This window comes from Paroedura picta, chromosome 8 (genome assembly GCF_049243985.1).
Source record: "Paroedura picta isolate Pp20150507F chromosome 8, Ppicta_v3.0, whole genome shotgun sequence".
NCBI lineage: Eukaryota > Metazoa > Chordata > Lepidosauria > Squamata > Gekkonidae > Paroedura > Paroedura picta.
Window position 1 is genome coordinate 102992285 of NC_135376.1, and position 26252 is coordinate 103018536.

Below are 26252 nucleotides of genomic sequence, written 5' to 3' on the forward strand. Positions count from 1 at the left end.
GAACGGAGGACTCCAGCGGGGGGCCGTGTCGGCCCGAAGCGGGAGCAGAGCCCAGCCAGGCCCCTCGGAGACCCACCCAGGTCGATTCGAGCGGGAGGCAGGTGGGAGATGCACACCTGGAAGCGCAACACAAGCCCGGGCGGGGCTGCGAGGGGCTCCCGCTGGAATAATGAAGGAGGGGGGGGGAGGGGGAGACCTCGCAGCGGGCAGCCGCGCAACGGCACGCCGCAACGCCCGTCAGAAGCCCCGGGGTCGCTCTGCGCCTGCGCCCTCCCCGCCGGAGCGCCTCCTCCGGCCGCTAGAGGGCGCGCGGCCTCCTCCTCCTCCTCCTCCTCGTCTTCCTCCGCCGCGCCGGAAGTTCCGGGCCGGCCGCTTCCGGTCGCGGGAAGCGGCGCTTCCGCCCCCTGCCTGTGCGGTGGCGGCGGCGGCGGCGGTGGCGATGGCGGAGGCCTCCCCGTGCTGCTCGGCGGGCGGCTCCTCCCCGCCGCCCTCTGCCTCTGCGAGCGAGGGGCCGGCCGAGGAGGGCGAGCGCGGCTGGAGCGAGGCCCAGTTCCGGCGCTACCCCTTCGGGACGCGGCCCATCCCCCGCCTGCGCCACGGCGACCCGCGCGCCGAGGAGCTCCTCGAGAACGAGGTAGGCCCCGCACGCCGGGCAGGGAGGCAGGCAGGCAGGGAGGGGACCGGCGCCCCGTGGGCCTTGCGGCAGCGCCTGCCGGTCCCCCCCTTCCCCTGCCATGGGTGGCGTTCGCCTGCGAGCGGCGGGAAATGGCAGTGAAGTCAGGGTCGAGCAGCACCTTGAAGACCAACAGGGATTTGGTCCGGGCGGGAGCTTTCGAGGGCAAGCCCTCTTCCTCAGACTATGAGACTCGAAAGCTCCCGCCTGGACCAAATCCTGGTTGGCCTTCAAGGTGCTGCTGGACTCCGATTTTGTTGTCCTTGTGTGATTTTTGAATGTAGGAATAAGCAACCCCAGGAGGTTTGCATGGGAGGGCAAGATTTTCTCCCTACCATTGTCTCAGGATCTTGAATTATATTCTGTTTTTCTACAGGAGCCAGTGGTGCTTACCGACACAAATCTGGTGTTTCCTGCCCTGAAATGGGATCTGGACTACCTCCAGGAGAACATTGGCAATGGAGACTTCTCAGTGTACAGAGCCAGTACCCACAAGTTCTTGTATTATGATGAGAAGAAGATGGCCAATTTTAAGAACTTTAAGCCCAAGTCAAGTAGGGAAGAGATGAAATTCAGCGAGTTTGTTGAGCAGCTCCAGGAAATCCAGCAGCAGGGGAGTGGAGAACGGTAACTCTCAGGAAGGGTTCATGTGTTCCCCTCTTTTTGGCTTGTGGTTTCCAGTTAAAGCCTCTCTGACTTAATTTGCTTCAGGCTTCCCCTAATCTAAAAATGTTCTTTCCTCACATGGGGTGGGCACATGGAACAGCACATAGGCAGTCCCTATGCTGATTTGGGAAAACAGACTCCAGAAGTTTCCCAGATTTGGTATGGAGGCTACAGCTGTTTATGTGTGTCAGTGTATGACTTGCAAATTTCATATGTTAGTTTGTGTAAGGTGAGCCTTTTCTGAACTCTGCAGTGCAGATCTGCTGAAATGTTTTATACTTGTCACATTCATACAAATAAGCATGTAACTGATATAAAGGTATGTGTGGCTAACTAGATTTTTCTCCCCAGGGGATTTTTAAATTTCTTCTTTTTTCTTTTGCTTCCTGGAATATACAGGTTGTATTTGCAGCAGACGCTCAATGACACAGTCGGGAGGAAAATTGTAGTGGATTTCCTGGGCTTTAATTGGAATTGGATTAACAGGCAACAGGCAAAGCGAGGCTGGGGTCAACTGACATCCAACTTGCTTCTGATTGGCATGGAAGGTAAAAAGAGTTGGTTACTTAAATGTAAACAGTGGGCTCTGGCCAACTTACTATATTGTTGTTATTTTTTTATATCCTTTTGGAACCAGCAGTAGTATCATTTGGAACAAATAGATATCCTTTTGGACTGAGTAGCTGTTATCGTCTGTGTTCTCTCCCCACAAGGAAAGGCAACCAGGACTTGTGGGAGAAAAGGTCTGTTGAATTTCACCTTTTGCCCATGAATTGGGAAGGATCTGTAGCATTTTCAGAAGTAGGGACCATGAGGAAGCACACTGTGTCAGGAAGACATTGGCCCACAGAGACAAGACTGGTTGCGCGGCAAGGCCTCACATCCCATGAAAGCTAACAGTAGAGTGTTGAAAATAAGATTATCTATATTTGTCCAGCTAATGCCTTTGTTCAAATTAGGCAGGGTGGCTTTTCATTGAACTGTTCCAGTGAGAAGGCCCAATTTTCAGTTGCTCTTCTTGCTATTTATTCAGTAAAAACTCAGATGTTGCATGTACAGTTAATAGCTGAGTACCTTACAAATATTTTACTTTGATGCTTTCCTTTTCTGGTGAGTTCAGGGCAGTTGTCAGCAAAGTTTAAAACATTCATAAAACATTTTTACACCAATACAATTGAAACCTACTTTAATATTTGTCCTTATGAGTATTGCTTGGAGGAGCTGTCCAACTGCTGGTGGATTTTTGTTAGGAAATCCCCAACCATAGGCCTGGTGGAACAACTCTGTTTTACAAGTCATCTGGAATTGTTTGTGGTTATTGGGTTTCCTCTGGGAAGAACCTGCTTTACTGGGAGACCCAATTGTGATTACTGGTCCTTTGGTGGAGTGGAACTCCCATCCTTTAGTAGAGATGTGTGTGGTCATGATGACTTAATAGCACCTCAGTTATTGTAGTCTTTACTAGCAAGAAAGCCCATTGCAACCAGGAATGCAATGGGCGCTAGGATGCAGTGGACACCGGAATGTGCAGATCTCTCTCTGTGTCTTTCTCTCCCTCTTGCTGCATATCTCTCAGTGTGCCTTGCAGCAGGAGGCGCAGTAGGTAATCAGGGCTTGTTCTTAGGATGGAAGCAGGGCTGGTATGCAGTTTGAGGCAGCTCTCTGTTTCTCTCTCCTTCCACCGCAGCAGGGGCGGCTCTCTCTGTGTCTCTCTCTCTCCGTGGCAGTAGGAGCCATAGCAGGCAATTAGGGCTCCTTCTTAGGAGGGAAGCAGGGCTGGTCAGCAGCTTGGGGTAGCTCTCTCTGTGTCTCTCTCTGCCTCCCTCACAGCAGGAGGGATAGGAGGGAATGAGGGCTCGTGTTCAGTCTGACAGGGCTCTGGGTGTCTCTCTCTGCCTCTGCGAATCTGAGATGAACATGGCTAGCATCCAGGGAGGGAGGGAGGGAGCTGTTGGGGCAGGGCCAATCAGGGTTTATCCCTATTCCAACTCGGACGGCTGGACACGTTCCACCCCCCAGGCTGTTTCACAAATATATAGAAGAACCATGGATAAGGATGGTGGCTTGAATTGGTTTAACAGTTTAGAGAATTGTGGAGGGGGGAGCTCTGGGGTGTTGGACATTCTTGTGGTTCCCTGGCACTCCTTCATTACTTGATTGGGGGGTGGGGTGGGGGCTTCCTCTCTGGCTCACTTGGAACCAGCAGTCTCTTTCTACAGGTTTCCCCTCCATATTAATACATAGGAAGGCCTCCGCAACAGGTAGGACGTTGGTTGTGTGGTAACTGTCTTCTCCCTTGTCCTCGTGCAGGAAATGTGACTCCAGCTCACTATGACGAACAGCAGAATTTCTTTGCTCAGATCAAGGGCTATAAGCGGTGTATCCTCTTTCCGCCTGACCAGTTTGAGTGTCTCTACCCCTATCCTGTACATCACCCATGCGACAGGCAGAGCCAGGTGAGATCCCTTTGTGCCACATAGCCTCCGTTCCATAAGCCATTATAACATAAGGTCTTTGTGCTGGTACGATTCACGCATACCTCACTCTGAAGGAGAGTCACAAGCAAACCAGGAACTAAAGATCTCTTGTGTTCTATTATCCATTTTTCTTAAAAGAATATGGTTTCTACATGTGGGGGTTGTGCGGTGACTCACAGCTGTCATGTCAAACCCAGTTATAGAATAATTAGTTGGCTTGATCAATGATAGCTTACCTGTGAGATGAATTATGCTGTTTCCTAAGGTAAGGTGTTCCTAAGGTAACACTATGACTTAGTGTTCCGGGACCAAGTATGGTCCCGGCATCTCGTTGGTGGCCATGGTGGAGGACTGGCAGTCCCGCCTGTCGGCTGCCATAAACAAAACTGTTCCTAGACGTCCTCTCTGCCCTCGACTCAAACGGGCGCCCTGGTATACTGGGGAACTCTGGGAGAAGAAGAGGGAATTGAGATGACTAGAGCTAGTGTGGTGGAAGTCCCATAACGAGGCTACAAGAACATCTCATTGCACGCTTATGAGGGCGTATGAGATGGCAGTGAAAGCGGCTAAACGTGACTTCTTTGCCGCGGAAATTGCATCCGCAAGCTCTTGCCCATCTCAACTATTTAGGATTGTTTAGGGTGGAGGAAGGGTGCCAAAATAGTAGGAAATTGACCATCAGCTGTGAGGCATTCGTGAGCTACTTTGCGGATAAAGTCTTGTCATTCCGCCACTCGCTTCCTGCCAAGGTTAATACAGTTAATGAACTGGAGGTCTGTTGGCCACCTTTGGAGGCAATGTTTGATGGCTTCAGGCAGGGGGAGTTCCCTGAGGTGTGGAGGGAGGCGGTGGTGTGCCCTCTCCTCAAGAAACCATCTCTGGACCCACATGACCCCACAAGCTACCGCCCAGTAGTGCATTTAGCATTCCTGGGAAAGGAGGTGGAAAGGGCTGTGGCAGAACAGCTCCTAGCGTTCCTGGAAGATAATTCGGCCCTCGATCCATACTAGTCTGGCTTCCGTCCTGGCCATGGGGTTGAGACGGTGTTGGTCTCCTTGTTGGATGACCTCCGTCGCCATCTTGACCGAGGCGGCTCTGCTGTGGTAGTTCTTTTAGATCTGTCAGCCACGTTTGACGTGGTCGATCATGAGCTACTAGCGAGCCCACCGGTACAGGGATAAGGGGTACAGCCTTGTGCTGGATATGCTCCTTCCTCCAAAATCAGACACAGAGGGTGGCAGTGGGGGAAGAGCTTTCAGCCCTTACTGGCTCCCTTGTGGGGTCCCACAAGGCTCGGTGCTCTCCCCCACATTATTTAACATCTTTATGCGCCCTCTGGCTCAACTGGTGTGGAGTTATGGGCTGGGCTGCCATCAGTACGCTGATGACACCCAGCTCTTTCTCCTCATGGATGGCCGACTGGACTATCCCCCGGAACCATTCACCAGATGTTTGGAAGCAGTGGCTGGATGACTCGAGCAGAGGCGCCTGAAACTCAACCCCTCCAAGATGGAGGTCCTATGGTTGGGCCGTAGGGGAGCAGATCAGGAAGTGCAGTTACCTTCCGTGGCTGGGACACAACTTAAGATCACGTCTCAGGCCAGAAGTTTGGGGGTGACCATTGATGCCTCACTAACACTCGAGGCACAGGTCAAGCAGGTAGCTGGCCAGGCATTTCTCCACCTTTGCCAGGCTCGGCTACTAGTGCCCTATCTGTCCTCTGAACACCTGGCCACAGTGATCCATGCCAGTGGTCCCCAACCTTTTTGAGGCTGGGGACCGGCAGGGCAACCGCCCGCCCGCGCATGCGTGGCTGCGCCCGCGCGTAGCACCATGCGTGGTTGGAATCGTGCATGCGTGAAAGTGCCGCACATGCACAATTTCGGCCACAAATGCGCGGGCGCGGCCCTGATTCCCTCTTCCCCCCCTCCCGCAGTAAGAAGCTTCCCGGGCCACAAGCTTGCGGCCTGGGAAGTTTTTTACTGCGGGGGGGGGGCGGGGAGAGGGAGCTGCGGCCCGCGGGTTGGGACCACTGATCCATGCAACGGTCACCTCCAGATTAGATTTCTGTAATTCGCTCTATACTGGCCTGCCTTTGGGCTTGACCCGGAAACTGCAACTGGTCCAAAACGCGGCTGCTAGGGTCCTCACGGCTACACCTTGTAGGGCCCACATCCAGCCAGTGCTGAGGTAGCTGCACTGGTTATCAGTTATATTCCGGATCAGGTTCAAGGTTTTGGTTCTGACCTTCAAGGCCATCCGTGGTCTGGGCCCAGCGTATATGAGGGACCGCCTATTGCTCTATACCCCCCCGCAGGGCTCTATGCTCTGCAGGGGCTAACCTATTGGTCATTCCCGGTTCCAAGGAAGCTCGCCTGGCCTCGACCAGGGCCAGGGCCTTTTCGGTCCTGGCCCCGACCTGGTGGAATGAGCTTCCAACATTCCACAGGGCCTGCAAGATGGAGCTCTTCCACCAGGCTTTTGGTTGAGGCCGGGCAGCAAGGAAGATCTGCCCCCCCCCTCACAAATGTGGCAGTTGCGTCTGTCATCAGCTCCCCTCCACCTCCCCTTTTTTAGCCGGGTTGCAGAGATTGGATTAGTCTATGATGAATCTTGCCGCCATTCTTGTCTTAATTTTGTTAAGGATTAGTTCCGTGGGGTACCATGTTTTTATTGTATTGGTTTTAGGGGATTGGTTTGACCCGCCTCGAGCCCCCTGGGGGAGGTGGGATATAAATAAAATGATGATGATGATGATAGCTTTACTTGGCGCAACTGTTCTACTCTTGTAACCTGTTCCTCCATGGAAAGGGAGGTGTCAAAGGTCACGCCCAGGTTCCTGGCTGAGTGTGCTATTGATAGCTGCAAGTGGGCCGGGCAATCAGAACCCTTCCTGCTGAACCATAGGCCCTCCGTCTTTGAAGGATTGGCTTTCAGACGACTCTGCTTAAGCCACCCCATCGCTGCTTCCAGACACCTGGCCAATGAGTTTGGGGGTGAATCAGGGTGGCCATCCATCAGGAGGAAGATCTGGGTGTCACCAGTGTACATATTGCATTCCAGTCCAGACTTCTGCACCAGCTGAGCAAGGGGGCATATAAAGAAGTTGAGTAGAACTGGGGAGAGAACTGCTCCCTGTGGCACCCCGCGTGATAGTTGACAGTGACAAGATTGGTTCTCTCCAATTGCTGTCCTCTGTCCGCGACCCCAGAGGAAGGAGATCTGCCATTGAAGCGCTGTCCCTTGTATCCTGTCGTTGGTGAGGTGGTGAGCTAGTAGCTCATGGTCGACCCTGTCAAACACTGCCGTGAGATCAGGTAATACAAGCAGTGCTGACCTGCCTCGTTCCAGCTGGCGACAGAGGTCATCCATCGGGGTGACCAGCGCCGTTTCAACCCCATAGCCCAACTGAGCGGGGTCCAGAACTGATGCTTTGTCCAGGAACACTGACGGTTCGTCCGCTGCAACTCTTTCCACCACCTTCCCTAGTAGCTGTGAGGCAGGACGGTAGTTGGTGAGATCCTGTGGTTCTGGATCCAGAGTTGGTTTCTTCGATAAAGGCTGCACCACAGCGTCCTTCAGCCCCTCTGAGAATTCTCTGGTTGAAAGGGAGAGGCTGCTTATCTCCCAGAGGAGGCCCCCCACCCTCTGATCCGTCCTTTTGATTAGCCACGAGGGGCAGGTGGTAGGCCTCATTGAAGTCAGTATCCCGCCCACTTCGGTTAGCGAGAGTCATCTGAAGTCATCTAGTGTCTCCTTCAGATTTGGCCAGGGGGCTTCTAGTTCTTTTTCTGTGCCTAAAATTGGCAGAAGGTCCTGGTGGAGTGTCAAGACCTTGTGAAATAATTTGCAAATGCCTTACAGCTCATTTCCAGTTCATTTCTATTTTGGTGTGGGAGCAGAGAGGGCATCAGAAAGCGATCTCATCTATGGAAGTTGGCATCTGGTCATGCCAGTCGCTGACTTAGCTCATTCAGGGAGGCACTGGGAGGCATGTCCAGGAATCGATTGGGATCTATAAGTCTCTACGGGCAAGCTAAAATGACATTTGCTGCTGTCGCCTCTACTTCCAGCCCTGCTCTGAAGACAAGGTCCAGGGTGTGGTCTGATGGGTGACAAAACTGTGAGAGCCCCTGTGTCACCACAGCTGACTCCAGGTCCAGCCCATTTCCAGAGGTTGGCAGGCGGCATGGACATTACCGTCCCCCCAGTCTGGGGAAGTGCAATGTCCAGGCTGCCACCGCCTCCAGCGGGGCTGGTAGAGCATCTGGTGCTGCATTGGCTTTGCTGTACACCACCCAGGAGGCCAAACACTCAGACTGTGTCCCGCTGAAGGCCAACACATTCAGTGCCTGGGATGAACAGTGCAGGGAAGTGTCTGAAGGAGTAATCTTCCTGTATTAGGATTGCCAGCGTGGTGGTCTTATTGACTGACTTGGCATTGCACAATGTCAGTGTCGGAGGCGGTTTCTTAGCCCAAACCTCCACCCTTGAGTGCCGAGGGATGGGATGGAGTTTAGATGAGGCTCAAGCAGATCTATCTAATGATTTAGCCTTAACATTCCTCTGCTAATCAGCAAGGTTATATTCTCTATCCCCCAAATCAAGAACCATTTCGTATTTCGTTCTCTGTTCAGCCCGCCTCAGAACCTGGTGGTCCTGGTTGAGTGTTTTGTCCCTTGTGTGCAGCCAAACCTGCTGGGTGGAGCTGGAGGCGAGTGCTTCATTTTCAGGGATGGGGGGTGGGGCGGGAAGAAGAATCTCCAGGCGTCTCCGTAGGGCTTTGGCCTCTCCAGTGATGCTGTCTTCTCTCTCCTCTACTAGGTTGACTTCGATCATCCCGACTATGAGAAGTTCCCTAATTTCCAGAACGTGATGGGCTATGAGACGGTGGTGGGCCCTGGCGATGTGCTGTACATCCCCATGTACTGGTAATCATGGTAGATTGCGGGTGGTGTGGGAGTCCCTGGTGACTCAAGCAGAATCTCAAGCCGGGTTCAGACCTTTATCTTTGGAGCCAGGGAGGCTTGGCCCTCAGCCCTTTGTGTGAGTGAGAGCAGGGCGGAGGGTGCTTGGGAAGTCTTTCCTCTGCTTTGTTGCTTCCTATTCAGCCAGGCTGGTGGAAGGAAGAAGGCTGGTTGTCCTTGTGTCTTGCGGCAGAGAAAGTAGGCCATGGCCTCACAGACCATGCACAAGATGCACAATTCAGGAGGGTGAGACTCTTTGCATCAGGCACAAACAGGCTATGACAGAAGGAGTTAAGTCTCGGTGGATCAGTGTGTGCTGCTATTCCAGCACTTACATTATTCGCGTTGAAATTGCTTTGGGACTAGAATTGCCAATTTAATAAGTAAACAAATATGAATGTAAACAGCTGTCCCTTCCTTTTGATGTGTCTCTGAAGGTGGCATCACATAGAGTCTCTGCTGAATGGAGGGACCACCTTCACGGTGAACTTTTGGTACAAGGTAAGTGTTTGCTTTGTTTCTGCTTCTGCCTGAATAAAGGTTTTCAGTAATCAAGTTGAAACTGGGTGCTGGCTGCTTGAAGGGATATCAGCTGCACGGGCCGATCTGGCCCCTATGCCCCTTGACCAAAAATACTTCGCACAGAGCTGGAAGAAACCACAAAGGGCCACCCAGTCCTTTTTGGGGACACACTCCTGACAGGTTCTCCTAAAAACTTCCAAGGAAGGTGACTCCACCACCCGCCATCTACAAACAGCCCTCAGCATCAGAAAATACTTTCTAATATTTAAGTGGAACTTCCTTTCCCAAACACATTACTCCTAGCCCTTATCCCTAAAGCTGCAGTAAACCAGTTTGCCCCCTCTTACATAGTTAAACATAGCTGACATATCACCCCTTGCCCTCCTCCAAGCTACACCTCCCCGACTCTCAGCCTCTCCCCATAAGGCCTGGATTCCAGCCCCTCAACCCTCCTAGTCGCCCTTGTTGAACTGCAGCACCCAGCCGGGACACAGGATTCCAAATGGGGCCGAACCAATGTGGGATAGAGGGGCATTTTAACTTCCCTTGCTCTAGAGTCGATGCTTCTGGCAATGCAGCCTAATATCACATTAGCCTTCTTAGCTGCCCTATTGCTCTGTTGGCTCTTATTCAGCTTATCTTTCACTAGAACCATTGGTGAGCATCCTTTGGGTTCTTTCAGCCAGCCAATTACAAATCCATCTGATGGTGACCAGATCCATCCCTGTTTCCGCTAACTTGCTCACAAGAATATCATGGGGAACCTTATCAAAGGCCATGCTAAAATCAAGGTATACTGTATCCACCACACTTCCTGCATCTGCTAAATTAGCCAATCTGTTAAAAAAAGAAATAAGATTAGTCTGGCAGGACTTATCCCTGAGAAATCCACATTCAGTTTTATTAAGCACAACATTATCTTCTAAGTCAGGGATTTCTAACCAGGCATCTCTGGGGCTCTTGGAGGCCTGAAAAATTATTTCAGGGGCTCCTCCATGGTAAGAAAGTTGGAAAAGTTTACGCAATGCCTGTTGAATGATCTGTTCCAAAACCTTTCCTGGCACCAATGTTAAACTGACTGGGAGATAGTTGTTGAGGATTTCTTTTTTTCCCTTTTTTAAGAAAATGGGACTCATGTTTGCCCTTCTCTGTTGATTGGAACTTCCTGTGTTTTCCAGGACTACTCAAAGATAACTGCTAAAGGCTCTGACACCTCCTCTCTCAATTCTTTCAACACTGTCTTGTGTAATTCTTCAGGACCTGGAGATTTAGTTTCCTTTAAAGTAGCTAAATATCTCAGTTGCAGGCTGGTTTTTTAAAATTATATTGGTTTGATAGAATCAAAGAGTTGGAAGTGATCTCCAGGGTTGTCTAGTCTAACCCCTGCACAATGCAGGAACTCACAACTGCCTGCCCACCTACAGTGACCCCGATTTCATGCCCAAGTGATTCCCCCCCCCCATCAAAAATCTCCAGAACCCAGTCTGGCCTGGAGGAAATTCACCTACCTTCCCACAGTAACAATTCCCGGGGTATGTCGGGAAGGGCCACAAGAGACAAACGCTGGCACATCCCTCCCTGCCCACCCACTCACCATCGGCCTAAGTTCATAAAATCAGAATTTCTGTCAGATGACTATCTAGCCTCTGCTTAAAAACTTCCAAAGAACCCCCCCCCCCACCTCCTGAGGAAGCCTGTTCCACTGAGGAATTGTTCTAACTGTCCAGAACCTCTTCCAAAAATTCTTTTGAATTAATTTAATCTCATGGGGTCTGCTCTGACCCTCTGGGGCAACAGAAAACAGCTCTGCTCCATCTTCTCTGTGACAGCCCTTCAGGTATTTGAAGATGGTAAAGAGCTATACCAATTCTGTGTCATGTATTACTGAACCATTTTTTTAAGAACAGCCATCAGTACAATACTTTCAGGTCTTTTGACATTGTATAACGTTGTTTCTCTAATTACTGCCAAAAAGATAATTCCAAAATAAATGTTTCTATCTGCCTTTGATGCTTGCTGTTTTTTAGCCATAGAGCCATCAGAGACCAAAACAATTTAATTTAAAATAACTTTCCTTCCTCGGTATGTTAATCACACTCTTTCTAATATTTCCCCAAATCTACTGAGTCATGCTATAGTACAGAATCTCCTATATTGTTTTCTCATCTGATTGTATTCTTTCACTTATTCTTTATATTGTCCATATAGCCTTCTGTTCATCCTTCAGTTATTTATATTTCAGTTTATATCCCGCCGCTCCCAGCAAAGTTTGTGGCAGAAACAATGATTGACCCAACATTACAGTCCCCTAAAACAATATAAAATCCCTCCCTTAGCCACTAAAGTCCTCACCTCCCCTTTACTTACGTTGACAACCGTCTGCACTCATTTTCTGTCTTACTCTGATTCAGTCGATTTTGATTTCTTGTCTCTGAGGCAGTAGTTGTAGACTCAAAATACTGGAACAGCAGTAGGCAGCATCCATCCATCCTATCTCATCATACGACAGGATTTGGACATTTTCTCATCAATCTTCAACACTTGAGAACTTTTTTTGATGTCAAAAGAATTGAAGCACCAAACATCATCGAAGACTGTGAATTATCTATCTATCTATCTATCTATCTATCTATCTATCTATCTATCTATCTATCTATCTATCTATCTATCTATCTATCTATCTATCTATCTATCTATCTATCTATCTATCTATCTATCTATCTATCTATCTATCTATCTATCTATCTATCTATCTATCTATCTATCTATCTATCTATCTATCTATCTATCTATCTATCTATCTATCGGGTTTTGATGGCACTGCCCCCTCCCCTGCAGCTTGGGGTGGTTTACGGCACAGCCTGTAGTAATCATCGATGCTAATGGAGACAAACATGGACTCATTTTTATTTCATATCTTTCCCAATTCTCTAGGTAGCCTGAATAGTCTCAGGAACATTTTCCAATTTTTTTCTAACTCTTGTTTATTTTTATTTATTTACGTTTAGATTTATTTATAGGCTGTCCATATTGAGCCAGCCTTCTTGGGGCTCACAATTATATACACATATGTTGTTTATTAAAACCATACTATGGATACATGTATTATTAAAATAGATTAACATCAGTAGACGCTAGTAGCACAGTTGTTCTTTGAATTAGTCTAAGAACAGAGTCGGTACCAATTATCTCCCAAGTAGTCAGAGGAGAACCTCAAAGTCAGCCGGTGGGGGGCAGATATGATGCTTCCCAGGTGTACTGGCCTCAACCGTATTCTCAGCAGAAGAGCTCCATCTGGTGGGCCCTGTAGAACTGTGCTCGCTCTGTCAGAGTATTAAATGGTCAAAACAAGTTTCCCACATCTGCAGATTTCACATTTATGTCCCCTCAAGGACAGTGTGATTGATTACGGCTTATGCACTTTTAACTGCTTCCAAAATATTTCTTCTTTCTCTATAGAGTCGCGTACTGAGAGTGACCACCTTCCACTGACTCTAAACTGGGATCATACTGGGATAGATGTTTACAGTCCCAGTGTATCTCTACCAGCAGCTCCCACTGAATCTTGTTTGAAACAGATTAGATGGTCCGCTGAGATGGAGAAACAGATTACATCCCTTTTGGAATCTGAAAGAATGAGAACTTTGGGAGACTTTAATTAACTCAAGCTCACCTATGACTGCTGTAGAGCTGTATTCTCAGATAGTTGACCTTTGCGGCCTTAAAGCACAACCAGTCTGTAACAAAGGCAGCAATTCCTCCTGGTTTGACCAAGAATGTCGTATCTCAAAAAAAACCCCGAGAGAGCTATTTAGACAGGCTCAATCGTCAGAGGATCAGACTATTATCCACAGTTACTTTGAACAACAACAAAAAAACAGTATAATTATCTTATCCGAGAGAAAAAACGGCTTTATTCTCATGATAATTGGGCCCACCTATTTAATATTGTTAAATCCAAAAATTCCAAAGCATTCTGGTCAGCTGTAAGGGGACCCTTGAGTGGGAAGACTGGTAATTTAGAATTTATTATTGCCCCCCAAGTTTGGGTTGATCATTTTTCTGCTCTATTTAATGTCCCAGCAGCTCCAGAAAATCTGCTGAATGACTCCATTCCAACTAATGTCCCTAGATGGTCCCCAGTATTACCTGACGAAGTAGAGGAACTAATTCTGAGCCTTAAGGTAGGCCAGTCAGTCAGTCAGTAACCTTTTATTGGCATAAAATATGTATAAGACATATAAAAATAGGGTTTAAAATTTCAACAAAATAATAAAATAGGCCATGGGGAACAAATAATAGATTCAATCATCAAGTTCTAAAAATCTCTTTCCCCTTGTTATATCTTATTCTGTTGTTAATCTGCCAACTTCTTAATGCCAATTTCTACTTTCTGTGCCACCATTAGTGAGGCAACTCTTGAATTAGTGCGTGGAGGAGACAAGACGTCGAAGTCATGTTCTGAGAGTTTAAAAAACCTCCAGGCGTCTAAAAGAAGGTCTTGGGTGACTGTCTTGCTTTTGTTTTCTCGAGATGTTGAATCTCATTAAAGTCCCTGCCTACAGTAGGGTAATTGTTAGTAATTCTCTTCTCCTCCACTTGAAATAGTGACATAAACATTTCAGAAAAGATTTTTCAAGATTCATTAGAGGTTCGTTGTAGTTCTTGGTTCCTTCCTGATTCTTTTTGTATTACAAAATAATTCCTGCCACTCTTCTTTTTTGGATCCATAGATGATGGATGATACATATATTTTATTTTAAAATTTCATGTTCTTTAGAAAACACTAATCACCTTTTTTCATATGTGTTTCCTGAAAGAAACACACATTTGCTCACTTCTTGCTGAACCGCCCTGAGCCTCTCGGGAGGGCGGAATATAAATATAATAAAATAAATAAAACAATAAAATAGTTGAGGAATTGCCCAATTATTTATGGCAGAATTCAAATTGTCCGTATTAACAGAGTGTCATAACAGTTAACATTCATAAAATATATATAATTAAGAAAATAAAAATTTAGATGGAGAAAGTGATCTTATTATTTTTTTGCTAAATCATTTGCTTTTGTTAATGTTCTAACAGTCACCCAATAAGAATCTATGTACATATTAAACCTGAATGTTGTTAGTTGCAAAGTCGTGTCCGACCCATCACAACCCCTCGGACAATGATCCTCCAGGCCTTCCTGTCCTCTACCGTTCCCCGGAGCCCATTTAAGTTTGCACCTACTGCTTCAGGGACTCCATCCAGCCACCTCATTCTCTGTCGTCCCCTTCTTCTTTTGCCCTGGATTGCTCCCAGCATTAGGCTCTTCTCCAGGGAGTCCTTCCTTCTCATGAGTTTCATCTTCAGGATCTGACCTTCTAAGGAGCAGTCCGGGCTGATCTCCTCTAGGACTGACCGGTTTGTTCGCCTTGCAGTCCAAGGGACTTGCAAGAGTCTTCTCCAGCACCAGAGTTCAAAAGCCTCAATTCTTTGACGCTCGGCCTTCCTTATGGTCCAGCATTCACAGCCATACATTGCAACTGGGAAGACCATAGCCTTGACTAAATGCACTTTTGTTGGCAGGGTGATGTCTCTGCTTAGGATGCTGTCTAGATTTGCCATAGCTTTCCTCCCCAGGAGCAAGCGTCTTCTAATTTCTTTGCTGCAGTCCCCATCTGCAGTGATCTTGGAGCCCAGGAAAATAAAATCTCTCACTATCTCCATTTCTTCCCCATCTATTTGCCAGGAACTGAGAGGGCCGGCTGCCATGATCTTCATTTTCTTGATGTTGAGTTTCAAGCCAACGTTTGCACTCTCCTCCTTCACCCGCATATTAAACCTGAATAGAATACTCCAAATATATCTGATTTTCGTCACCTTAATTCTCTTAGAAAGTTAAATTGACGTTTGTGCAGAGAATTAAGTCCTTTGAAATACCTTAATTCCTCCTTCCTCTTCTGTGCCCTCTGTGAAAATGGCTACCGTTTCTCTCAGGCTCCTAAAAGATATACGTAATTGCCTCCTGCCCTCCTGTTTGGCCTGCCTTCTGCATGGCATCCTATCCAGTCTGCTGTGTCCAGACCAGTGGTTCTCTGCCTGGGGGTCATGACCCCTTTAGGGGTCCCAGGAGTTGCTGAGGCCGCCACCGCAGCTGCCGCCTAATGCCACGACCCCCTTTGGGCCTCCAAGGCTGCTGTTGCCACTATGGCAGCGGCTGTGGCGGCCTCGGCAACCCGAAGGGGGTGGCAGCATCAGGGAGGTTAACCGCTGCTCTAGACCAACTGCAGCATCCTTCTCCAAGCTGTTTTCTCAAAAGTTGCCTCAGATAAACGATTGTTTTTGCACTTTGTCACTGATGAGGTGATTTGGGAGAGGTGTGTAGCGCTTGTGGTTGAAACTCAGAAAGTCCTGCTTTGCTTACATGAGGGTTATGATTCTTTAAACGTGAGGCCTTTCCCCAAACCGGTATTTGTGACTTGTCAGCTGTCTGAATCGTTCTGTGTAATATCTTGGGGGTGGGGGGTGGGGTGCCGCCTTTCTGCTGTTCCTGAGCTTGGGGGCTTGAACTGACTCCACCAGCTGAGTCCTTTCTTTTTTCCTCAGATAACTTTTTTTTTCCTTCCTGGAGGTTGAGACCCCCTTTCTTGAGAACGAGGCCATGCATATTTCCAAGACTTCCAACACGCATGTGTTTTTGTTTCCAGGGTGCCCCAACCCCCAAAAGGATTGAGTATCCCCTAAAGGCTCACCAGAAAGTGGCGATCATGAGGAACATCGAGAAGATGCTGGGCGAGGCCCTTGGGAGCCCACAAGAGGTGCGAAACGGTCCTGGAAAGCTTGGGAAGCCGAGTTCCTGGGTGGGGTGGAAAGGCGGAGCACGGGGGCAAGGAGCGGGGGTTGCGGGTGGGGGCGGAAATTACACTGCAGGATGACACAGACTGTTGCTTTTAATATAGGAAGTAGGAAAGATGAAAAACATTAATTGGAAACACACAAACTGTTCTGCTTGAAGGACAAAGAGAGAGGCCACAAGGTTGCCTGTCTTTAAAGACAAATGAAAAGAACCAGATTAAACCCAGAGACATTGAAAGAGGATTCTGGGCCTGAGGGGCTGGGACACACGAGAGGGTGGCTCTCAGCACCATATGGGGCCAGGAAGAATCTCAGTTTCTGGATCACTGTTAAGAGGAGGTCGGCCTGAGAGGTGCAGTGGCCATCTGTGCCACGGACAGAACATGGCTGTGGAAATACACTTGTGCCGTTATGGCCACCCTGGTTGACACATCGGCCTCAGAGAGCATTCATCGAAGGGCACGGCCCTGCTCGTCTTCAGGGGCTTCTTATGGACTCAGCCAGAGGCACCCTGGGCATGCTCAGGGGGGGTGTGAGTCTTCATTTTTAATGGCATCTGTCCTGAGCGCTGAATTCTGAATCCCCAATTTACTTTCCTTGATTGGGTTATGCGTGTGAAGATGTTCAGCTCTCAGACTGTGGCACAGCACCTTGGCAGGCTTTGTCCGGTCCTTTCTGATGTCAGTAATGGGCATGTCCTTGTGTTTTCCGCTGGCTTTTGTGCAGGTGGGTCCCTTGCTGAACATGATGATTAAAGGGCGATATGACTAGTCCTCGGCCTCTGCATTGATGGATGTTGGAGCGGCGCCACGGACATGTTGTGGAGACTCTGCACACAGCACTTACAGGAGTACCAGGCCCCTGGCCCAACGGCCACACTCCACACCAGTGCAGGGGATGTCCGGCACTGCACAGCACTCCCACTCGGCTTCAGCTGCCTCCCCAAAGAAACCGCCCGTCCCTCGGTGTGTTCCCTGCCTGCCCGAGATGCCCATCTTGGCCCCTGGTGCTTGACTGATGCTGGAAGCACTGGAAAGGCTGCTGGGTCGGGAGCCAAGTGTGTGCTGCTGAATTCATGCCACTGTGCCAGCGGCTCTTCCCTGGAACGGAGGCACTACTTCCCAGTCTGGAACCCGAAGTCTGCCAGTGTGGAAGGGAGCGTTGGCCTCGTCAACTGCTCTCTTGTCTCTGGGTTGTGAACACAATTGTCTGGGGGCCTCTGTGTGTGAAGAGCGGCTGGAGATGGCATTTGGATCTTCCTTTCACGCTTCGGCATTAGCCATTCTCCTGAGAAGCCAACCTCTCGCGGTTGCTCCTGCCCTGCAGTTCTGCCTTTCTGATTTAGGCTGAAGTGGCTTCCTCCTTGACTGTGAGCAGCCAAATGGCAGGGCCAGTGGGAGGGAGGGCCTTCTGCGACCCCCTGTTGGATTAACCTTGGAAACAAGCTTTATTGGGCCTCTGTTCTGACTCCTCGGAGTCCGGGCCAAGATGTAGACACTCCATTTCCGTTTTCTGGGCCCAGGAGGTCTTTCCTTCAGGCAGGCCGCAGTTTGGTGTTACAGCCTGGTGTTTCTGCACTGAAACCACCTCCTTCTAGTCCCATGGAATTGTTCAGCTGAACCAGGCCGTCTCCTGCATGACAATGAAGTGCGGGGTGGCTGGGGTGGATGAAGGAGAGCAGTGAGGCTGCCGTTTGAGAGCTAGTTTTGCTGGACTCCTGCCTCCCTCCCTCCCTCCCCCCTCCCTCCCTCCGCCATGTGTGCTGCCCTGTTTGGAGGTGGAATGGGAATGTGATACCACTTCAGCTTTCTTCTCCAGAGGAGCGTGTCGGGCTTGTCTCTCTGTGGGCCAGCCGCTGACTGTGATCTCCCATGTGTTGAGGCAGGCCATTCTACGCCTTGAGAACTACTGAGGAAAAGTGGGGTACTGCTAGGGCCAGGCGAGCGTTTTGGAGCCTGAACTCCCAGACCCATGCAGTGTGGCTCTAAGCCAAGCCTGCCATCGGGAGTTACCCCTGTAGACTGCAGGGAGGCACTGAACCTTCGCCACGAGTGACCTTGGCGCAGGAAAAATAAGCCGCCTTTGGCCGAAACTAGAAGTTTGCTCTCTGGGACTAGAAGTGTTGGGGGGCGCCAGGGAAAGGGCCAGGGGCTTCCCTGGGCGGGAGAGGAAAGGACTTACGTGCAACCTTCAAATTGCTTTCATTTCTTTTTGCCAAAGGTGTAACTTGAACATTTCTGAAGAGATTTTTTAATCATTGTTTTGTTGCACTTGCCTGGCTGGTGTGAGAGCTGTTTCGATGCACTGAAGGACTGATTTAGTTCCTGTTTTTTTGTTGCTGTTGTTGTTTATGTGTGTTTGTTTTCTCCCGGTGCTTTCAATGCCTTGCTGTGGTGTTGAGGGAAGCCGTGTGTGTTTACTCCATGATAAGGAATGTATGTGAACATCTTTTGAAGTGTAGTTCTTGAAATACAGCCATGGTTGAACAATTGAAGTATGAACTTGCTTTTTTCCCCTCGTTACTCCTTTCCCTATAATACTTATTTATTGATCACACTCGTAGATCATCGCTCCTGCACCAGCCATCTCACAGCAGTTAACAACATGAAAACATAAAAAATACAACAGTCTAAAATCATCGTTAAAAACAGCCTCCCTCCCCTCGTGTGAGGTGCTCGTGTCCTGACAACCAAGGCTCCCTCTGGTGCCCTGTCTACAGACTGTAGCCAAGTGTCCACTTTCAGAGGATTTCAGATGAGCAGGGGAAGGGGTAGTCCTCCAGGGTTGAGTCCCCAACACTTGACTTATCCCATTGGGCGGGGTCTCCAGGCCCCCTGGCAACACTGCCTGACACCCCTAGTGATCCTGGGCGTTGCGGGTCCCCACTGCTGCCTCCGCCTTTCTTTAGTTCCATCTTTACGCTCCTCTTGCTTTCTGACACTTGGTCTTGCACCTCTGCTCCCCACTTGCATCCGACACGCTGCCTCTCTGCTCTCCCTCCTTTATCCCCCTCTCCGCTCCAGCCTCCTCCCTTTCCCCGCGCCTGCCCCGCGTTCAGCATCTTCCAGTGTTCCAGGGGGTTTGCGGGGACTGCAGCTTCCTTCCCGTGTTCCCCCAGCCTTCCCTACCTCCGGGGCAGGTGAGCTGCAGCTGGATCGCCACCTGCTATCCTGGGTCTGTGGCTTCTCCCACCTTTTCATCGCGCCGCACCTGCCTGGAGTTCGACATAGCAGCAGCAGCAGTATTCAGGTGGGTGTGGCTTGGCAGCACGCCTGGCAGGGGCTTTGTTTCAGGGCTCTGGCTTCTGCCGTCATCCCGGGGATCGGCAGAGAAGTTTGTGCTCCCGGCCGAGAGGCTGGGGGCTGCTGGACATCTCTCTCCCCTCGGTCTGACGCTCCCTCCTGGGTCCTCAAACATCTGGGACATAACGTCAGTGTTGGCATGTGCATGGCTGGGTTGATTTTCTGATGGTGAACCTAAAAGGCAACAAAGGCACATAACACCTCAGGAAGCACTGGTTGTGTTCTTTCATAGTTTGCATAGTTTGGTGGTACGTGGCATGGGATAAGTGTTGAACTTGGCTACCTTGTTAACTTCCCAGTAATTGATACAGAACCAGATACTACCATTTGGTTCCAGTACCAGCATGATGGGATGGTTTGGCCACATCAAGCCACAACATCTCCACCACGTAGAGTTCCACCTTTTCCCATCTTCTTCTGGGGCAGGGTGCTCGGACCGCTGCTCCTGGCGAGGTGTCTATGTAACGTAAGGCCATTGGAAGCCGCTTTGAGACTCCTTCGGGTAGAGAAAAGCAGCATATGAGAACCAACTCTTCTTTGAGCGTAGACTCTTTCTGAAGTTTTTTTGCAAAAGGGTGATGTTACAAACAATCATTTTTGCCCAAAGTTTTGTCGTAGTTCCATATGTCACAGAAAATTATATTGCCTGTATTTTTTCCTCTGGCATCTTCCAAGGCGGAGAGACATTTATACTCTTTAGAAGATGTGCAGAGAGCAATTTTCTTTTATTTAGACAACCTGTCATTTATTTAGTAGTGACCATGTGATTTTGGACTTTATGATCTTGGGAAAGAAAAAAAAACTGTTTTTAGTCACACATACAAGAATGGACTTCAGGAGAGCAAATTTAACAAACTTAGAGTTATGTTGGGTAGAATCCCCTGGTCAGGAAAACTTAAGGAGACGGAAGTCCAAGAAGGTTGGGAGTTTCTCAGAAGTGAGATACTGAAGGCACAATCACAGACAATTCCCTGGAGAAGGAAAATCAAGAGGAACCTAAAGAAACCAGGATAGCTCCATAAACAGCTTTCAAAAGAATTGAGTAATAAAAAAGACTCATTTAGGAAATAGAAGGAGGACCTTATAACCAAAGAGGAATAATAACACATAACCATAACTAAGGCTTGCAGGGAGAGTGTTAGAAAAGATACAGCTCAGTCTGAGCTTAGACTAGCAAGAAATGCTAAAAACAACAAAAAAGGGTTATTTAGTTATATTCAAAGTAAGAAAAAGAATAGGGAAATAGCAGGACCATGGCGGGGACCAGAAAGTGATATTGTAACAGGTGATGAGACGGCTGAACTGCTCAATTCCTACTTCTCAGTCTTGAGAGGGGAATGATGCTGAATGTGGCAAAATCATTTCACGTGATAAGGGATGGGAGTTGTAGCCTAGGATCACTGTAGGGGTAGTCATTGAAACAGAATCATAGAGTTGGAAGGTCCCTCGGGGGTCATCTAGTGGGGGGATTGCTTGGGCATGAAACTGGGGTCACTGTAGGTATGCAGGTAGTTGTAAGTTCCTGCATTGTGCTTGGATTGCCCTTGAGATCCCTTCCAGCTCTCTGATTCTATGAGCACAGACAATCCCTCCAACTCTGCTACAGGCTTTATGGCTTTGGAGTTAATGGCTTTGGAGACATTAGAAGTACTGAGGGTTAGGGCACTGCAGAGTGGGAGCACATGCTTCGTAGAAGGAGCAACGAAATAAGTGAATGCACAGAGCTCTCTAGAGGCTGAACTTGAGAAGAACGTCTCCAGAGCAGGCCTATTCATGTGCAGGCCCCATAGGATACTCCATAGGATACTCGATGAACAACAGTTACTGGTAGCAACCCTGTTTTCTTCACCAGGGCACAAGCAGCCAGCATCACAATCCTTCGTAATATCTGGCTAAAGCATTGGAAAGTTGATTCAATGTTAATGAGCACACAGTCCACACTGAGATTCTCAGGAAGGCTACTCTTCAGGGGATCGAATTTGAACTGAGTCTTGGTGAAGACAAAGGAAAAGAAGAAGGCAATGCCTGCCACCACCAGTTATTACAGGAACAGGGGCAGCAAATACAGACATGAGGTGTCCTTTTGGCCCTGCAGAGTGCAAACCAGAGGTAGGGATTCCAGAGACTTCCAAGCCTACTGTATCCCCAAGTACAGATCCAGATATACTCTCAGAAAGCAACAGTTCTGACATGATATGGGCCAACAGTCCAGAAAAGTTTGCTGACATCGGTGGCAATATCGGATCAGGCAAAGTCCAGTTAGTGAAGTCCGTGATAAAGAGGCATCCAGGATTTCAAGACGGGTGAAAATCCAAAGAAGAGCTTCATTGAAGAGACGATACAAAATACTGATACGCACCAAGACCCATTGAGCAAATGTCTTGGCAGGGACAAAGGCACAGTAGACATTAGGTGATACTTATAGGGGTGACCCAATAAGGGAGGGGGGCTAGGATCTTTGGCAGGAGAGCAAGAGATACAAAGAGGTGCAAGATTTCCCAGCCAAGCCAGATGGCTTTGCTTTGATCTGAACTGTTACATTTTTGTTTCGTCTCCACGAGCCCAGCAAGGTCACCAGAATCAGATAGATAATGGGGCCTGCTGAGAACTTCAGTGGAATGCAGAGGAGGCCAAGAACTAGGGAAGGATTTATAGGTTTATGATGATACCTGCCCTGGAGGGCACCAGGAAAGAAAACACATTGAGAGAGGGGGCATGAATCGGGGTTCTTGACAGGCAGGCTCTGTTTATTTCAGGAGGCATGGAGCTACTCTACCATGTATTGGTGCGTGTTGGACATCATTTCCCAGGGCTATCGCATCAAGCTCATGGAAAGACCCCCAGCTCATTTCATCACATCTCCGACACCCAAGTCTCCACACAGGAAGCAACTACTCTAACAAGTAATCCAACAGCTGACCAATATAAAAGCCATAGAAGAGATGCTAGATCCTACAATGCTCAGACATGCTGACGTCATTGGATCTTTGGGATGCCTACCTCCACATCCCCATACCTTTGCTTCTGCCACAAGGATTGGCACTTCCAATACATGGTTCTGCCCTTCGGTCTTTCTTCTACCCCTTGAGTGTTTAACAAGGTCATGGTGGCACTGGTGGCCAAACTTAGCCAACCTGGGATACATATCTACCCTTATTTAGGCAACCTATTATTGAGAGCAAAAGATGTGGAAAAATCAATATAAATTACATGTCAGATGCTTATTTTCCTCCAGGAACATGGCTTTCTCATCAACAAGGCCACGAGTCATCTGGACCCCACACCAAACTTAATACACCTGGGGGCCCGGCTATGCACGTGGCTGGCAAAGGTCTTCCAAAAAGTGGAGAAACAACAAAAGTTAGCTTCTCTGACTGCACAGTTGCTATTAACTGGCAAAGGTCTTCCAACCAGCGAGACCATGGACCTGATGCACTTGGTGGCAGTGCATGGCCTCATGATATCCACAATAGACATGATACCTTGGGCACACTACCACTCCAGTGGGCTCTTCTTTCCATTCCAGCAAGACACTGTGAGGAGAAGGAACAAGAAAGTGACTATGCCAGTGAGCCTTTGCATAACTTCACTGGTGGACAATCATTGGACATCTATGACAGGGCACGGACTTCGTACATCCAATACAATGGGTAGTTATGACTGATGCCAGCCAACGGAGCTGGGGAGCCATTGCAAAGGACAGAGCCCAAGGTCTCCATTCCTCCCAAGAATGATGAGACTACATCAACTGGCCTTTCCATACTATGCAACAATCACGTCCTGGTCCACACAGACAACATGACAACAAAAGTGCACATCAACAGGCAAGGAGGGACATGTTCCCACTCTCTCTACCTTGAGGCTTGTTGCCTTCTAATTGTCAGAGAAGCATCTGGTGAGCCAGAGATGGAGCACCTGCAGGGTCAGGCAAACCACCAAGCAGATTGGCTCAGCCGACAGGACCTGGTGCCAGGAGAATGAACCCTAAATCAGGATAGACCTGCTAGCAACGCTCAAGAACATGCATACCCAAAGGCTGATGACCCAGTTTTACCACAGACAGGAGGAAGGCGAGGATGCTTTCACCTGCTGGTGGCCACCAGGACTGCTGTACATGTTTCTTCCACTGCTGCTCCTCAGCAAACTGTTGAACAGGATCAGGAGGGAAGGCGCCACAGTGATCATCATTGCCCCATACTGGCCCAGACACCTGTGGTTCTACGAGCTTGTCCAAATGTCAGAAGTGGACCCTTGGACTTTCCTGACCAGGAGAGACCTAGAATCATAGAATCATAGAGTTGGAAGGGACCTCTTAGGTCATCTAGTCCAATCCCCTGCACTATGCAGGACACTCACAACCCTATCGCTCATCCACTGTAACCTGCCACCCCTTTGCCTTCACAGAATCAGCCTCTCTGTCAGATGGCTATCCAGCCTCTGTTTAAAAATTTCCAAAGATGGGGAACCCACTGCCACCTGAGGAAGCCTGTTCCACTAAGAAACCGCTCTGTCTGGAACTTCTTCCAGAGGTTTAGATGGAATTTCTTTTGAATTAATTTCATCCCATTGGTTCTGGTCCGTCCCTTTGGTCCAAGAGAGAACTACTCTGCTCCATCCTCTACATGGCAGCCTTTTAAATACTTAAAGATGGTTATCAGATCCCCTCTCAGCCGTCTCCTCTGTAGGCTAAACAGACCAAGCTCCCCCCAACCTTTCTTCATATGTCTTGGTCTCCAAACCCCTCACCATCCTTGTTGCCCTCCTCTGGACATGTCCAGTTTGTCTACATCCCTCTTCAACTGGGGTGCCCAAAACTGAACACAGCACTCCAAGTGAGGTCGAACCAGAGCAGAGTAAAGCGGTACCATCACCTCCCGTGATCTGAACACAATATTCTGTTTGATACAGCCTGAAATCCCATTAATAAATATTTTATAAATTGGAAGTGGACCATGGTTTTCTGATCCACGTAGAGCTCCCCCACCTCAGAAATGCTAGCGGAAGTGCAAAGGGAAGACCCAGAGGGGTGAATCCCTGCAGTATCTCATCCCCCACAGTGCTCAGGAGCTGGGGCTATGAGAGACCACAGGGGCAAGGCCTCAGGAGGGGAAGGGACAGCTAGGGGTCCTGGGTCCCCCCGCTGCAACCCTGTACTTTAGCAGTTACCCAGAGATTCATTTTGCCACCCTTGTCTGGAGTTGGCACCCAGCTAGAACAGGGACAGAACTGGGCCTGCAAGGCAGGAGCAGGCTGGTTCCGCCACAGAGACCAATGACCTGAATGACCACAGAGACCTGAAAGAGCAAGACTGATGGCGATCTGGATAACCTCCGATGGAGCTTAAAATCTTTTGCAATGTGTGCCTTGATTTGGAGAGGAGGTGCAAACAATACCCATGAGCACTCAAGCACTTTTTCACTATAGGTTGAAGTGAAACCTTCCCAGCTGTAACAGGAAGACACACTGTGAGGGAGACGCAAGACAAAAACCAGGGACATGAAGTCTGTCTTGACCAGCCTCAGGTTCCTGTGGTCTTGTGTCAATTCCATAGAAGGGAATGCCTGGGTAACACCAGTGACTGTACAACAGAAGAAGAAGAAGAGTTGGTTCTTATATGCCGCCTTTCCCTACCCGAAGGAGGCTCAAAGCGGCTTACAGTCGCCTTCCCTTTCCTCTCCCCACAACAGACACCCTGTGGGGTGGGTGAGGCTGAGAGAGCCCTGATATCACTGCCCGGTCAGAACAGTTTTATCAGTGCTGTGTCTATCCCAAGGTCACCCAGCTGGTTGCATGTGGGGGAAGTGCACGATCGAACCTGGCATGCCAGATTAGAAGTCCGCACTCCTAACCACTACACCAAACTGGCTCTCTACTTAGTTTTTAAATTTATTTCCCTAATTCTGTAAAAACCTGTATTGTTTGGATATAGTTTTCCAGTCCTCTGGGCACTCAGAAAAGGTCCCGGAATGAATCCAAACAGTGGAATATCCAACTTTTATCTCAGCCGTTGGCTTTGAAAATGGTTTGCAGGGAACAGATGGAGTCCATCTTCCCTTGGATTTTCAGAGGCCAGCAAGGAAACTCCTTGAAAACCACGTCTGGTTAAGTAGGTGGTCAAGCATTTCTAATGAGGCTGTAAAGAAAATGCCTCTGCACCCTGAGAAGGTGCCATGGCTGGGGGGAGCACAAGGGTGGCTATTCTCAGTTGTCTGTAAGATATCCTTTCCCCTAACCAAGTTTCTGATTAATGATCATTCATTCCCTATTGTCAAATTTCTTTTCTTTCATCCTCTGTCTAATCAGCAGTGACAGAAGCCATTACGCAAATGAGAGCAGATGACTTTCCACAACTGTTGGCACCAGTAAAAGCCTCGTAATTTAAAGCTCTGATTTGTAGAAGAAAGCTGTTTCTCCCCAAGGCGTACCAGCATCTGTTCCTGTTATTCTCTAAGAGCCAGCGATGGGTCTCCCTCCCCCACCAATTAATCCTCCACTTGCAACAAATATTTGACTTTGGGAGGCAGTAATTAGAGCTTAAGTTTCAATGTACAGCTTGGCAATCCAAGAGCCCCAACTTTTTCTCCTCCACCTTTTATGCACCTAAAAGGAGCATTTTTATGCAGCAGGGTCTCCAGTTCAACTCCAAGCTGAGCCCCAATTTCCAGCACAAGTACTTGAAGAGACGTACGATTCCTGGATGGATTCCTGGAAGGTTGTTCGAGGCGTGTTGCACTTTCCCCTGAAATGGGCAGCAGGACCCAGAGGATCTGTTGGATCTCCCTAGGCTCGCGATGGCATTGGATGC

The 26252-nt window shown here is 48.9% G+C and overlaps 1 protein-coding gene across 1 annotated transcript; it reads left to right on the forward strand.

Moving 5' to 3' along the window:
* The first annotated feature begins 366 nt into the window (after positions 1-366).
* On the forward strand, positions 367-18639 carry HIF1AN (hypoxia inducible factor 1 subunit alpha inhibitor). The gene is made up of 8 exons (XM_077351102.1): positions 367-634; positions 1050-1300; positions 1739-1887; positions 3650-3795; positions 8641-8747; positions 9221-9284; positions 15998-16108; positions 16872-18639. The coding sequence occupies exons 1-8, from the start codon at positions 440-442 to the stop codon at positions 16914-16916; spliced, it is 1068 nt and encodes a 355-aa protein (XP_077207217.1). The 5' UTR covers positions 367-439; the 3' UTR covers positions 16917-18639.
* The last annotated feature ends 7613 nt before the right edge of the window (positions 18640-26252 follow it).

What these genes read in the sequence shown, in the direction of transcription:
- HIF1AN (XM_077351102.1), top strand. Translation starts at nt 440, where the DNA reads ATGGCGGAGGCCTCCCCGTGCTGCTCGGCGGGCGGCTCCTCCCCGCCG. An exon ending in CATGCGACAGGCAGAGCCAG is followed by an intron (nt 3,796 to 8,640) that starts GTGAGATCCCTT and finishes CTCCTCTACTAG; the next exon opens with GTTGACTTCGATCATCCCGA. An exon ending in CCCTTGGGAGCCCACAAGAG is followed by an intron (nt 16,109 to 16,871) that starts GTGCGAAACGGT and finishes GCTTTTGTGCAG; the next exon opens with GTGGGTCCCTTGCTGAACAT.